This window comes from Mirounga leonina, unplaced genomic scaffold (genome assembly GCF_011800145.1).
Source record: "Mirounga leonina isolate KUSES-001 unplaced genomic scaffold, KU_Mleo_1.0 Mir_151, whole genome shotgun sequence".
NCBI lineage: Eukaryota > Metazoa > Chordata > Mammalia > Carnivora > Phocidae > Mirounga > Mirounga leonina.
In genome coordinates, this window is record NW_023270377.1 from 25515034 (window position 1) to 25529857 (window position 14824).

The 14824-nt window shown below is 42.1% G+C and overlaps 2 protein-coding genes across 4 annotated transcripts in view; one reads left to right on the plus strand and one right to left on the minus strand.

The window, feature by feature from the left end:
* The window catches only part of LANCL1 (LanC like 1), a 38568-nt gene extending 25839 nt beyond the window's left edge, over positions 1–12729 (plus strand). For 2 of the 3 annotated variants that reach the window (XM_035007225.1, XM_035007228.1), the window contains exons 5-10: positions 3701–3836; positions 4377–4523; positions 7577–7759; positions 9927–10103; positions 10765–10837; positions 11457–12729. In XM_035007225.1, the coding sequence (XP_034863116.1) occupies positions 3701–3836; positions 4377–4523; positions 7577–7759; positions 9927–10103; positions 10765–10837; positions 11457–11533 (793 nt within the window). In that variant the 3' untranslated portion in view covers positions 11534–12729. The remainder of the gene's footprint in view (positions 1–3700; positions 3837–4376; positions 4524–7576; positions 7760–9926; positions 10104–10764; positions 10838–11456) is intronic. The other variant, XM_035007227.1, reaches the window with a different exon arrangement.
* The window catches only part of CPS1 (carbamoyl-phosphate synthase 1), a 357074-nt gene that overhangs the window by 215003 nt on the left and 127247 nt on the right, over positions 1–14824 (minus strand). Inside the window, exon 5 of the mRNA XM_035007224.1 lies at positions 2038–2135. The gene's annotated coding sequence lies outside the window, so the exon portion shown is untranslated. The remainder of the gene's footprint in view (positions 1–2037; positions 2136–14824) is intronic.

Sequence of the window (14824 nt, forward strand, 5' to 3'; positions counted from 1 at the left end):
ATCATCAAAACTTGATAATAAATTCTTAAATCAAAACTCTGAGATAGTCCTTCTGTTTCCTACAACAGTTGAGTTTGTATCTAGTAAAAAGATTTTATTTTCTTAAGATCTCAACATTACTGAGCTGCCAGTTGTGACATGAGAAAAAAATAGAATTTTTCTTAATAAATGTTTTTTAAGTTCTTTAAAAATATTAGGGTGGGTGGGTGTGTGTGTGTGTGTGTGTATTATGATTTTAAAGTAGCAAAATGGCCCATAATTCTGCCATCCAGACAGCCCTGTTGACATTGGGGAAAAATTCAAAGTATACAAGAAAATGAAAAGTAACCTTTGGCCACCATGTCCCTATTCCTAAGATAACCACTATTCCACTGTGAGTTTAATGCTTATATTTATAGAAGAAAAACCAAGCGTGTTTAACCAATTTGATGAGATGCCTCCATTCGTTGAGGTATAATCTAACTTTGTCAGTAACTGCAACCCGCCATGCTTTTTCACACCCCTCTTTTCCTGATGGGGAGAGAATTCCCTTAAGGATACTTTTATAACTTTTTCTCAGTCTGTTTCAGAAGTGTTGGCCCCTCTCAGTCACTAAAAGCATCTCATTCTGGTTATTAAAACATGGTGTTTCCCTCCCCTCGCCACAGGCTTATGGAAGTGGAGGGGAGGGTTGGGAGAGGGGAATTGTCTGCTCTTTCCCAAGTACCCTCTCTTGGGAGCCAGGACACTCTTCGCTACACCGGTTGGTTATAGCTCAGTGGCAGCACTTGTTCGGTTTTTGTTTGCCTGTTTGGTTTTGGGGTTTTGTAGCTATTAGTGGCCTCCAGAGATTAGCAGTAGGAGTTATATACCCCGTCAGCTCTAACCTTACCACTAAGTGTGTTAAAATGAAAGCACAAGCAGTGGACCAGATTCTGCCAAATAAACCAAATGTGCAAACATTGATTAGGAAGAAGATATACACACATACACACAAGTAGTGTCCTGTCCTGTTCTTATGGCTCAGAGAAAACCACACTGTCCCCAGACAATCTTACTAGGTCTTATTCAAACAGTAATAGAGTCTGGACCCTCTCCCAAGCCTTCCACCTATCTTCATCACCCACTCCACCAACAAAAAGCCACCTGCTAACATTTTTTTACTATATTTACCAGCAAATCCTCTGGTGTAGATTTTGGTAAAGTTATCTGAAGGGCCAGATGCCTCTGAATGGTGATTCCTGATAAGAACACTTCAGATATAACCAGTCACCCCAGAGGTGTGATTGTGGATACTTCACATGCTTATCGGAGGACTTACATTCTATAGTGTTCGTATGCTTATAATTCCTAATGCATAGACTAAAGTTAGGTGAGATGCATGCACAGGCCCTGGTTATACTTAACTACTTTGAAAGTAAATTACCACATAGAGAACAAGAGAGTTTCACAACCAAATAATGGCTTTGTCATCAAGTAGTATGTTTAGTGTCCTAAGCTCGCTGATGACAAAGCCATTATTTGGTAGGGCTGATGTCCTCTCATTACTGCTCTTTTCCTGAAATTCCCTGGCTCTTCCCTCATACTTTTCCAGCATGCTAAAGCCATTTTGTCAAGTCTCACCAAAAATTATATTGCTTTAAAACGTAACTTAAATGGTGTCACATTGAATATATAGGATAATTTAGAGATAATTGAGATGTACTTTCAAAATTTCATGTAATAAAAATCCAAATAACAAAGACATTTTCCCTAAATATCCTATTTGCTTTCCTACACCCTCCCCACCCCTTCCCCCACAACCACCCTCAAAAAGAAGAAAGTTTCATTCTCTGAGTTTATGGTTGTTTTCCTGAGCTCATTTTCCAGTGAACCTCACCTGCTTTCTGCTTTCCTGGGGCTTCCCGTGTTGGTTCTCTGGAAAGAAATCTGAGGCTTTGGTTACCCTACTCTGCCAAGTATTCCCACCACTGTGCCTGTATCTGGGGCCCAATGATGGGGAGGCGAGAAGGAAGCAAAGCATTGGGTTCACCCCACCCTCCTGGGACCACCACTTACTTCTCCAGTCTGTGAGGAAGGGTCCCTCCCTCAGAGACTTGGCTTCTGTGAGCTCCTCTTGCCTTCATTTCTGCTGCCACCATGAGATTGCTTGTGGCCTGGAGTGTGAGAAAACAGAAGACAAGGAAACATAAAGAAAACTGAGGGGCTGTGCCCACTCTCTCTGATACTAGGAGTTCCCTTTCTGATTCTTTCTTGAAACATAACTAAAGGGCTTCTGCCAGGACTCCCTCTTGCAGCCTTTGGTGCCCACTTCCAGATTTGGGGCTGTTCTGGCTTCAAGCCAGGGGCATACCATTGGCGAAAATATGGTAAACTCACCACTGGTTTGGTGGTGCTTCACATTCTGGTCTTCCCCACTCTTCCCCACTCTGCCTGCTACTGCTCACTGTTTAGAGTGTGCATTCTCTCCAGGTCCTGGAGCTGCATTTACCGAGAGAGGCTGGGTAGAGTGTGCCTACACCATCTTACCTGGAGCCAAAACCAAAAACAGCTTTTTCTGAAAAGCTGAACTGAGTCTAATGATAGAGAGTTAATAAATTATCATACAGCCATTTGATGGACTACTATGTAGCCATGATAAAGAATGAGACTACTCTGATAGAGAATGTTTGTCAAGATGTATTGTCAAATAGCAAGCCACAGAACATCTGGGGAGATATATTTATAGATATGCATATTGATGCTTACATGTGCATAAAGAAAGTCTAGGAATATCCAAGAATTTGGTAACCATGGTTATTTCTGAAAAGAAGGACTGGAAAGGGGAGACTGGGAAGACAGGGAGGCTGACTGATACCTCTGTGCCATTTGCATTATGGTAGATTATGGTAGATCATGCTGCCATACAGAGCCTTCAGGTAGGCCTGAGAACATATTAAGAGATGAACCAAAGAAGGAGGTAACTGGGGTGCAGCAGGCTTTTCATGTTATGGAAATAGATGACCCTTTGAGTGACTGAGTCCTTTCTCCAGACTAAATGCTGTACTGGGCAGCAGGTCTTAGCTTCTCTGACCCCAGCTGCTGGTCTTAGGGCATAGCTCCAGGAGGAACTAGGGAGGCGCCAGGTAGCCTCAGCCACACATGCCTTTTCTTTTATTCTTTGAATTTGTCAGTTCCATTGTGAACTGAAGAAAAAAGTAGTTGAGGGTTAATTTACCCTTTGTAGCCTGGTTCAGCCCACTTAATGTATAATAATATAATTTATAATATAAATATATGAAAATATTTACCTTTTATATATAAATTAATTTTAATATATTTAAAATGTTTAACTATAATAGTGGGGCACCTGGGTGGCTCAGTCTGTTAAGCGTCTGCCTTCGGCTCAGGTCACGATCCCAGGGTCCCTGGATCGAGTCCCGCATCGGGCTCCCTGCTCGGCGGGGAGTCTGCTTCTCCCTCTCCCTCTACTGCTCCCCCCACTCCTGCTCGCTCTCACTATCTCCTCTCTCTCTCTCCCTCTCTCTCTCTCCAGTAAAATTTTTAAAATAAAATAAAATCTTTAAAAAAATAAAATAACTATAATAGTAATTTAATATATAATCCCCTAAATATATATTTGTGTGTGTGTGTGTGTGTATTTTTTAAGTGTACCATTTTTAAGTATCTACCACTACCCGATCCCTTCCAGGTTATCTTAGGCATGTATTTTTATTGCCAGGCTAATTCACCTGAACAAGATTGACCTCCATGCTCCAAATGAAATGCTCTATGGACGAATGGGCTATATCTATGCCCTTCTCTTTGTGAATAAGAACTTCGGAGTGGAAAAGATTGCTCAAAGCCATATTCAGCAGGTACCACATTTCTGTGCTTTTTGGAGTCCTGTTAGGATCCCAGTTGTTAACTGCCTGAACTCTTGGTTTTGTTTCTCCAATTAGCATAGCCCGGGTGGGAGGAAGGTGTGTGTAGGCCTCTAAAAGGTCAGGTGGGGTCAGAGAGCTGACAGCGTAAGTGCACTGGAAACACTTAGAGAGCGACTGGGAGCGAGACGTCCAGGCTGCTCCATTTGAGAGTGTCACGGCCCTTCGGAAGACGAGGGCCAGATTTCACCTCCCAGGTGCGGATGTCTCCTTTCGTGCCTGAAGAACTCATGCTTTCCTCTGTCACGTGAATTCGCATAAGCGCTAGTAAAGAGTTCAGAATTTCCATATCTCCCTCTTTTAGGCAGAATACAGTCACCTCTGCTTCCTGAGCACAGAATTAAACTGTGCCCATCCGTGGCCGGAAGACCCCGTCTGATTCACCATGTTCTCCATACCTCTTAGCAAAAAGTTCCTTACGGGAAGATTCTTATTTTGATTCTCTCATTATTTTGATCGGTTTTCTCCCTGTAGATTTGTGAAACAGTCTTAACCTCTGGAGAGACCCTTGCCAGAAAGAGAAACTTCACAGCAAAGACTCCACTGATGTATGAATGGTACCAAGAATATTATGTGGGGGCTGCTCATGGCCTGGCAGGAATTTATTACCACCTGATGCAGGTAAGAGATGAAGATGGTGGAACTGAGAAACGCGCTTGCTCACTGCCCGGGCCAGGGCAAGAAGACCGAGGCTCCCCCTCTGGCTTTTCATTCTGTCAACCAACTGCCTCACTCTCCTTGCCATTTCCTGGCCTCGACAAACAAGGGCAATGTTTGCCAGAGTGCATTTTACAGTGTATAAACATAAAAGGCGCTGTGCCGTGGGATGCTGTCTGATTTGTAGGTGACCCGTACTTGCCTGCTTCGTGCCGCTTTGCAGACGGAAGTGTTTTGACCTGTACTTCATATGAAGTGCCTTCTGCTCTGCTCTGCCCTTTCAGCAAATGCCTTGAATTAATATTATTGCATATTATTAGACACCACCCACTGAAACAAATTCCAAAAGAACAAAATCAATAGAAAACAAATGAGCATATGTTGCCTATGACTCACTTGGAGAGCAAAGCCACAGAGCCTTTTCAGTGGATTTTGTGTAACTTAAATAGCTGGATGCGCTATGCCCAGCCATTCTTTGGATCTAATACTATTAGGAGACATCAGCCAAAGTCAAATAGACTAAGGACAAGTAGGATTTACTGCAGCAAGCATAACCTGGAAGGGGAGGTCAGAAGAGGACTTTTCATGAGAGCATCATTTCCGGGGGCTTATTTAGCTCTCTTTAAAGAGAAATTGGCACTTGTGAATAAGAATTCATAGCTAAAGACAGTTGATTTTTAATGGCGGCAGAGGTGCCCCCCTCACCTTCCCAAAGTACAATGCAGCATAAAGAAAAGTGTTTCATTAATATGTTCAGCGTGAGTGCTCGGATATACATACTATTAGCTGGTTGAGTAGCTGGCTGCAATAATGCAAAATCAGTGTCAGACCTTCCGTCTCCCTGTAACTAAACAATGACAACGAAGCTGAAAAACTCAAGGTTATTATTGCTTTTGAATTCAAAGTCCCACTTTGAGTGTTAGTGGCAGTAAGAGACCAACTTTTGTATTTGTTCTGCACTTCTCAATTAGGAGTTTTATAATGAGGGGTTTCGACAGTTCAGACTTAGACTCCTTTATTTTTCTGGCATCAACCTCCACTGGCTCTGTATTTCCGGAAGTAAATATATATTCTTAAGTTTTCAGGAAGGAGAGTTCATGTATTGTGCAGTCTTGGGGTGAGTTAGAGTCATCTTACTTCCAGCTGCCTCCTTTTGGTGGCAGTGTGAAATCTGGAGACCTACGTTCTAAGTCTTCCATCGGCAGATAATTGTCTATTTGAAATAATTTACCTTTTTTTCTTTTTTTTAAGATTTTATTTATTTATTTGACAGAGAGAGACACAGCGAGAGAGGGGACACAAGCAGGGGGAGTAGGAGAGGGAGAAGCAGGCTTCCCGCAGAGCAGGGAGCCCAATGCGGGGCTCCATCCCAGGACCCTGGGACCATGACCTGAGCCGAAGGCAGACGCTTAATGACTGAGCCACCCAGGCGCTCTGAAATGATTTAACTTTTAATACTGAAAGTCCATTCCAGTAGGTACTTATGTATCATAAACATAAATAAAAATATTAAACATAAAACATAATACTATGTTTTATCATAGTATCATAAACATAAAATATTATTTGTAGCCCATTTTGGATAATTCCTGCAAATTTGAGGAAAATCCACTCCTTCTACTCCAGTATTTTAAACTGAGCTGGAACAATATTCTCTGGGTAGAATGAAATCTATATATGCCCTCAAGAATTTAGTGCACATTCAGTACCTATGCATCACAACATGGGCTGTCTCCTTACCCACATGCCCACCCCCCTCCTGACAAGGACAACGCTTTGAATTTGTTATTTGAAGAAGTGAGTAGTGCGTTGAATTAAGAACAGGACCAAAAGGAGAAACTAAAACCATTATATCAAAAATGGAGGCTCAGGGCGCCTGGGTGGCTCAGTTGGTTGAGTGTCCAGACTCTTGCTTTCGACTCAGATCATGATCTCATGTTGGGCTCTGTGCTCAGGGGGAGTCTGCTTGAGATTCTCTCTCTCTCTCTCTCCCTCTCCCTCTCCCCCTTCCCCCCCCCATGCTTGCTCTCATTATCTCTCTCTCTCTCTCTCTAAAATAAATAAATAAATCTTTAAAAAAAGAAAGCCAAATTCTTAAAAAAAAAAAAAAAAGTGGCTCAAATGCCCTGTTAGTGCATCCTATAAATCTGTACATCACTGTATCAAAATAATACTGCATAAATGTCAGTCCCAAATCCTCTGCAGAAGGCTTAATCTAGAGTCACACAGCAGTTTGGGATATAGATTCCAGGTCTCCTGACTCGTTAGCTTCCTCTTTTTTTGGAAACATCTACCACTTCTCTAAATGTAAAAATGAAAGTTGCGCTTACATTGTCTAATGCATCTCTTTGTGGCCTTTAAAGTATGAATAAGGTATTGGGGCATCTGGGTGGCTCAGTTGGTTAAGCGTCCAACTCTTGATTTCAGCTCAGTTCTTGATCGTGAGGTCAAGTCCTACATTGGGCTCCATGCTGGGTGTGGAGCCTACTGCCAATAAAAATTAAATAAAGTATGCCTAAGGTATTAAAACCTTAAGAAACATCTCTTGTGTTCATGTTTTGACTTAGGAAAATTATTTATATGTAGTATACAACGATAAATATTGAAAAATAGTATGTACATAAAGTCCCAAGAGTTAAGGGATATCCTGATTTTAGTATGTTCCAGTCAGTTAAAAAAAATTGGAATGGAATCCAACCGTTTAGTGACTTCTAGTTCCTTTTGGTCATGTTTCATTTCTGGCTTAAAACTAATCCCAGGGGCACCTGGGCGGCTTAGTTGGTTAAGCATCCGATTCTTGATTTCAGATCAGGTCATGATCTCAGGGTCATGAATCAAACCCTGCGTCAGGCTCCGTGCTGGGTTGGAGTCTACTTAGGATTAATTCTCTCCCTCTGTCTCTCCCACCCCCTCTATCTCTGTCTCCCTCCTTTTAAAACATACACAAAACTTATCCCTGAGGTTTAGGAAGATCTGTTTGCTTTAGCAAAACTAATAATTCCCTTTCTCATTTTTAGCCCAGCCTTCAAGTGAACCATGTGAAGTTACAAAGTTTGGTCAAGCCCAGTGTAGATTATGTCTGCCAGCTGAAATTTCCTTCTGGCAATTATCCTCCGTGTGTGGATGATAATCGAGATCTTCTAGTCCATTGGTGTCACGGTGCACCTGGAGTGATCTACATGCTCATCCAGGCCTATAAGGTACTGTGAATTTTCTCATTTTCAAAATAATTTGGAAAATGTAACCTAAAACTCCATAACTTGCAATTGTTTTATGCGTAATCTTTAAAGAAGCAGTAGCGAAATTACTGTTGGATGTACAGTCACTTTGCTACATGGATTATAATTCATTCTCACAGTATCCATCTATATCAGAGCAGAGACTATTTCATCGGTCGGGAGACTGTTTCACTAACAGGTAGAATAGCCAAGATTACAGCATCAGTGGCAGAGCCAAGAGAAGTATCCCAGAAATTCAGTTAAAAATAGAATCTTTCTTGGACACGTGGGTGGCTCAGTTGGTTAAGGGTCTGACTTGATTTCAGCTCAGGTTATGATCTCAGGGTTGTGACATGGAGGCTGCTTAAGATTCTGCCCCCCCCCACACCAAAAAAAAAAGAAAAGAAAAAAAAACCAACACTGTGTAGGGGCACCTGGGTGGTACAGTTAGTTACGTGTCCCCAGCTCTTGGTTTCAGCTCAGGTCACGATCTCAGATGATTTAAGAGCCCCGCACCAGACTCCACACTCGGTGCAGAGTCTGCTTAAGTTTCTCTCTTCCTCTCCTTCTACTACTCCTCCCCACCACACTTTCTCTCTCACTCTTTCTCTCTCTCTCAAATAAATAAATACATCTTTAAAAAAAAAATAGAATCTTTCTTGTGCATTGCTGGTAGGATTGTAAAATGGTGTGGCTGCCATAGAAGAGAGTTTGGTAGTTCCTCAAAAAATTAAACATAGAATTAATATATAACTCAGTAATTCAACTCCTAGGTATATACACCCAAAAAATTAAACACAAGGATTCATACAGATTCTTGTACACAGATGTTCCACAGCAGCATTATTCACAATAGCCAAAAGGTGGAAACAGTTCAAGTGTCCATCCACAGATGAATGGATAGACAAAATGTGGTGTGTGTATGTATACATATATACAATGGAATATTATTGAGCCATATGAAAGAATGAACTTCTGATCCATACTGCAACATGCATGAACCTTGGAAATATTAATGCTAAGTGAAATAAGCCAGATGCTAAAGAACAAATAATGTATGATTCCATTTGTATGGTGTGATGGTTAGTACGAGGTATGTAGAGTAGGCAAATTCATACAGAAAGAAAGTAGAGTGGCAGTACCAGGGGGCGGTGCTGGGTGGGGGTGCATTATCATTTAATGGGTACAGACCTTGTTTGGGGTGATGAAAATGTTTTGGAAGTAGTGGTAATGATTATACAACTTTGTGAAGGTAATGAATGCCACTGAATTATATACTTCAAATGATTAAAATTGTAATTTTTATATTTTCTTTCTTTTACTATAATAAAAGAAATGCAAATATCATTTCTAAAAAGCATGCTATGGCAGAGCCATAATCAGAGGAGAAAGGGGTTTTATTTGAAAGAAAAAAAAAATAGAAGTAAACCAAGGTATCTGTGTCTATTGGTGCACATCTACAAATTACAAATCTATGGACTATAAATAAGCACTGGCATCTCATACTCTAAGCTTTTAGTATATCAAATTTTACTTGCAGAAAGTTGGATATAATGGAAGAACTTTTTAAACTGGCTTATTCTACTTTTAGGAACACTTAGTTTGCAGTGAAATATTAGAAATGTCTACTCAGAATATTTCTTGAGTCTTTGATAGATACATAGAAGATTTTAAAGGCGTATCTCTATTTTTCTGACAAAGTATAGTGTTTTATAATCAAATCCATTTTTGTAATCAATGTTCTAAGCAGTTTCTTCTCCAGTATGTAAAGAAATGTCCTAATAGTGAAGGGCATTATTGCTAACCAAGGAAGATAGCGTGTGGTCCTTGGGAAAGTGACTACTGCCAACAGCAAGTCACAAGCAAAATAATGCTGCTTCTCCAGGAACACCTACATCCGTAGGCAGAGCGCACATAAAACGTAGATGGCACACAGGCGAGGTGGTGGGCAGTTACTTAAAAGCAAAAAGAGCAAAGCTAGTAAACTCCTCTCATTCGTCCCATTGACGCGACCCGTCTCCCCGGCCCGTTCTTGCCAAGCCACCTCCGTCTCCGCCGCTCCCGCCCTCCCTTGCTTTCCCATCAGGAAGGAACGTCAGTACGAGTTTCTTTCATATCCCTCGTGACGGGCTTGCCCTCGGCTGTACAGGTCTTCGGGGAGGAGCAGTACGTCGACCACGCCTACCAGTGTGCGCACGTGACCTGGCGGCACGGGCTGCTGCGGAAGGGCTATGGGCTGTGCCACGGCACCGCGGGGAATGCCTACGCGTTCCTCACGCTCTACAACCTCACGCAGGACAGGACGTACCTGTACAGGGCCTGTAAGGTAGGCGTCAGCGGTCGGAGGGAAACACCTTCCCGGGGACCGGAGAAAGGGCTCTAGCCCAGTCCGATGTGCTTCCTGGATCGTTTAAACCATGAGTCTGTGGAACAAATCCAGTTACGTAAGAGAAGCCTTCAAGGGGCGCCTGGGTGGCTCAGTCGGTTGGGCGACCGCCTTCGGCTCTGGTCGTGATCCCGGAGCCCCGGGATCGAGTCCCGCGTCGGGCTCCCTGCTCGGCGGGGGGACTGCTTCTCCCTCTGACCCTCCTCCCTCTCCTGCTGTCTCTCATTCTCTCTCTCAAATAAATAAATAAAATCTTTAAAAAAAGAGAGAGAAAAGAAAAAAAAAGCCTTCAAAAACCATTCAGTTAAATTCGCCTTCTCGTACAAGGACGTAGTTCTACTCAACAGCATTTACGGGCGGGACAAAAGAAAGAAATTCTGCTTTGATAACCTGGGAGACAGTGGCTCAGACAGCTCATAAAATTCCTCCCTCCCGTGCTTCATCCTCTCCTTCAGACCATCTGTCTCTGTGTGTCAGCCCCTTTTTTCTGCCTTGAAGATAGTTTCTGACTTTCAGAGTAATTCTTAGGGATAATTTCTATCCACTCTGGAGGGTCTCTGGAAGAAGTCGCTACAGTAATTGACCTTGGTCTCACTTTCAGTTTGCTGAGTGGTGCTTAGATTACGGAGAACACGGTTGCAGAACGCCGGACACCCCCTTCTCCCTCTTCGAAGGTATTTCCCACACGTTTACTTAGTTGCCTTGTAATGTCAGCATCTACTTCTCTGCTTGGTCATCAGTGTATTTGAATTTGAGCTTTATCAACAAATTAATTTTATGGTCATTTCTTGAACTACTTCTTTACTTCCTAATATGAAAACTCAGTATTAAAAATCAGGCAGTCCACGGACTCTCTCAGACCTAATCCTAGTAGTCACACTGGTGACCACGATCTGTGGAGCCAAGCAGGCGCTTGGCATTTTGCCGACGCCATCATAAGTCAGCTCAGCAAAAACATACACGCGTCATTATCCTCATCCCACAAATGAGGACCTCAGGTAAGTGGCCCGTGGTGCCATGTGAAGGAGCTGACATGTGATAAACGGCAAGGCTGTGCCTTGAACTTCTCAGGTTCAGCTCGCCTTCCTGTCTTCCGCCCAGACGAAGAGACTGAGCACCTCGCTAGTGATCTCCTCTAGTGTTGACCGGCACCATGGACAAATACGGGCAGACGCCCCCCCTTGCATCGAAGCCCTTGCTGCTTGTATGACAATGTTGATGCTACAGAACGAAGCCACCGTATAGAACAGAGTCATTTGGTGTAATCGCTTCTGCCTCTTTTTCTTCCTTCAGGAATGGCTGGAACCATCTATTTCCTGGCTGACCTCCTAGTGCCCACAAAAGCCAAGTTCCCTGCGTTTGAACTGTAAAAGGAAAGCCTGCCCCCTGCAATGCACTGCATGACCCTTTCTGTATATCAAACCTGGACTAAGTGCTTTCATTGCTTTTCAAGGAAACAGAGAGTCAAACCATGTACTCCATGGAGTTGAGTTGTTGTTGTTTTTCAGAACTTGCCTTTGGTTCCTTTTGTTCTGTCATTTACTTTTACTTAAAAGTATCCAAGGAAATCTCTTAACTTTAACCTCAATTCCTTCCTAAAGGTAGGATGAGTGATATGTACAGTGTTTTGAGGGCGTAGGTATATATATATTTCAGAACTTGGAGGAAATCTCTTACTTAAGATTATGAATATAACTAGCTGTTGCTGTTCTAAAAATGTTGAAAGGAAACTAAATGTAGATAAATATATGGTTATTGGTGGATATTGCCCTCCACCTTTATAGTATTTTTCCCCCAATAGGGCAGACTGTTTTATGACTTGTTTTTCTTTAGGTGGTTGATTGTGAAGGGGGACAAAAATATTAACCATATGCTTCTGAGACAAAAGTTGCACGAGTTGCAGCCTGGTTTAAGGACCGAAATACCGCTTTTCAAATTGACAGTGCTGGTTTAACTAGAGATAAAGATACTTTCAGATTTGCTTCCTCTTGGTAGTAAAGCATCCGGGCCCTATAAGCCAGCATTTTTATCAAAAAGTTCTAAAATGCAGTGGTGGTTTTGAAAACTCTGATTTGAAGATTAGTTTCAAGGTAAGCGAACAAAAAGTTTATTGTTTCTTCTAAAATAAGCGAGTGCATTTTTGAACGATTTATTTAAATTTGTTCTTTGGAATTAGTATAAGATCAGGAGACGAGTTTTCTGTATGTGAATGTTGTGACTTAGGATTTGAGTCCATCCTGTCCACCCTACCTTCTGAACTTTGACTTGTGTTTTACTTCCTTGGCAGTGACTGTACTTGAGTGCTCATTCTTTGGTACAAGCCATAAGATATTTTCCTTCCTCTCAATCTATCTGGATGTTTGTCTTTTTACTAAATAGTACAGTACTCTACATCTCTTTAAAAGGGGGGAGGAGGGCTATGTAGCCAATAACTTGAATAAAAACACTAAGCTTTCCATAGAAATGCTGTTTATTTAGGAGGTATTAGCCAGTGAAAATGTTTAGAACAAATAGATCCTATCTCTTTGCATATCCTAGGCTTAACTTAAATTCCTCAATTTCTGAGCCCTCGGGATCAGGATCCTATATTTATATGGTAGATGAAGGATCCCTGGTGCTTCACATTCTGTATAAATGGTCCGACTCATCAGCTTCCCCTCCCCTTCCTTCCTTCACTGCCTTTCCCAGGCTGGTTTCATCCTTTCTGTGTGTTTCGACTGATTTTAGAACATTTTGCAGCTTTACAAAACAGGGTCTAAGAATTTTAAATGTGCCTATTTCATGGCTTTCTCAGTCACAAAAGCATGCTATTTTTATTTTAACTTTGAACCAAATCCCACTGGGTATATGTTGGTTCCTGTGGATAGTAGTCCCCTATTATTTCACATTCAGCACCAAAACAGCTTATATTATTGGAAATTGTCGGACCCTTGAAAGGCTACCGACAGAGGGATCTAAAAAAACAGCCCACTGCTCAGTTCCTAGGATTGGCTTATTCCTCTGTGACTCGTGCCCGTTGGGCAAACCTCGTGCCTCTCAGATGTCAAAGTGCTGCGGGTGAGCTGTGCCTTTCTCCCAGGCCGTTCCCATGAGCTGCGGTGGCATTTATAGTAAAGCTAATTTGCCTTGGGCTGGGTGTCCAACTTGAAAGATTAAAATCCACTTAGTTTAGTTAAATGTCTTACTAGACTGTGCCTGTACTTTGAGCTACTATAATTACTAACCAAGGGAAAGAGAGCAAAACACACTTTCTCTTAGCCAGAGGAAACTTAATCATGGTACATCTCCAAACATCTTGATTAATTTAACCCCGGGAAGACTTCAAGGCAGGGAGAAGAACATTCTGAGTAAGATTCTTGTTAATATTTAGATTGCAGTTAGGGGTACCTGGGTGGCTCAGTCGTTAAGCATCTGCCTTTGGCTCAGGTCATGATCCCAGGGTCCTGGGATCGAGCCCCGCATCGGGCTCCCTGCTCGGCAGGGAGCCTTCTTCTCCCTCTCCGTCTGCCTGCCGCTCTGCCTACTTGTGCTGTCTTTCTATCTCTCTATCAGGTAAATAAATAGGATATTTTTTAAAAATATATTTAGATTGCAGTTTAACTACTGCCATCCATCCATTAACAAATTTATCAATACAAACACAATTCAGGTCTCATTTTTTTCTTTAGCTTTTTAGGACTTAATGAAACTGGCAGGATTTTCTTTTCCTGCCATTGTTGGTTTTCTTTATGGTTAAGAGGTAAGAAAATTTGATAGGATTTTAAACTCAAGCAAAAGCTATACAAGTAAGACCAATGCCCTAATACCATTGTGGAAACGGAGCAGCTTTTATACCAGCTTTCTTAGTTTTAAAAGGAAGAGGCATCATTGCAGTTCTCTTTCTGTTACATCCTTTCCCTCAGATATTGTCAACTTTTTTTTATTATTATTAAAAAAAAAAAAAAAACTTTTCAAAAGTTGCTTCCCAAAAAACTCCACACTATCTCTTCTCTCCCCATGCCGAGACTTGGGAGTAGAACCTTAAAAGCTTGCTGAGCAGCGTTCATCTAGCCTGTCATGTGTTTCTGTCCCCATAGTGAGGAGACATTACAGAAGCTAACTCTTCACCATGGAAAACATGGGAACGTTATCACAGCCACTTCCGTCTAGCCCATGGGGCTTTGGTCTTTCATCCTTAGAGTCACTGGTCTCCTTTTCATCTTTGATGTCAGTTCCGATTATTTGGCATCAAAGCCTTCGTGGTAGGAAGAGTTTGAGGTAAGTGGATCCAACACCACTTTGCTTCTCATTTCCACTTCCCTACATAATTGAATTGAGAGACATACTCTGCTCCTATGTCCCCGGGTTCGTTTGTGTCTGATCTTCCAGTGCCCTGCCTTCTGCTAGCTGATCTGAAATACAGAATGTGAAGAGTGAACATTTACTCACCTACTCCTTTGGCTGCTGGAACTCATCGGCAGTCCTTTATTACTCGTACTGATTTCTGATTCCACTTCTGCTTTCCCTAAATAGGTCAGAGCATCCTATTTGCCTATTGCTGAGTTGTAGAACTTTCTCTCCTGGAGGTGTAAAACAGAGTGTTTGGGATATTCAGGGAACCCACCCAAAAGTTATATTGCTATTTACTGGGAAGGGTTGGGATCATAAGTATTTCTGTGTTC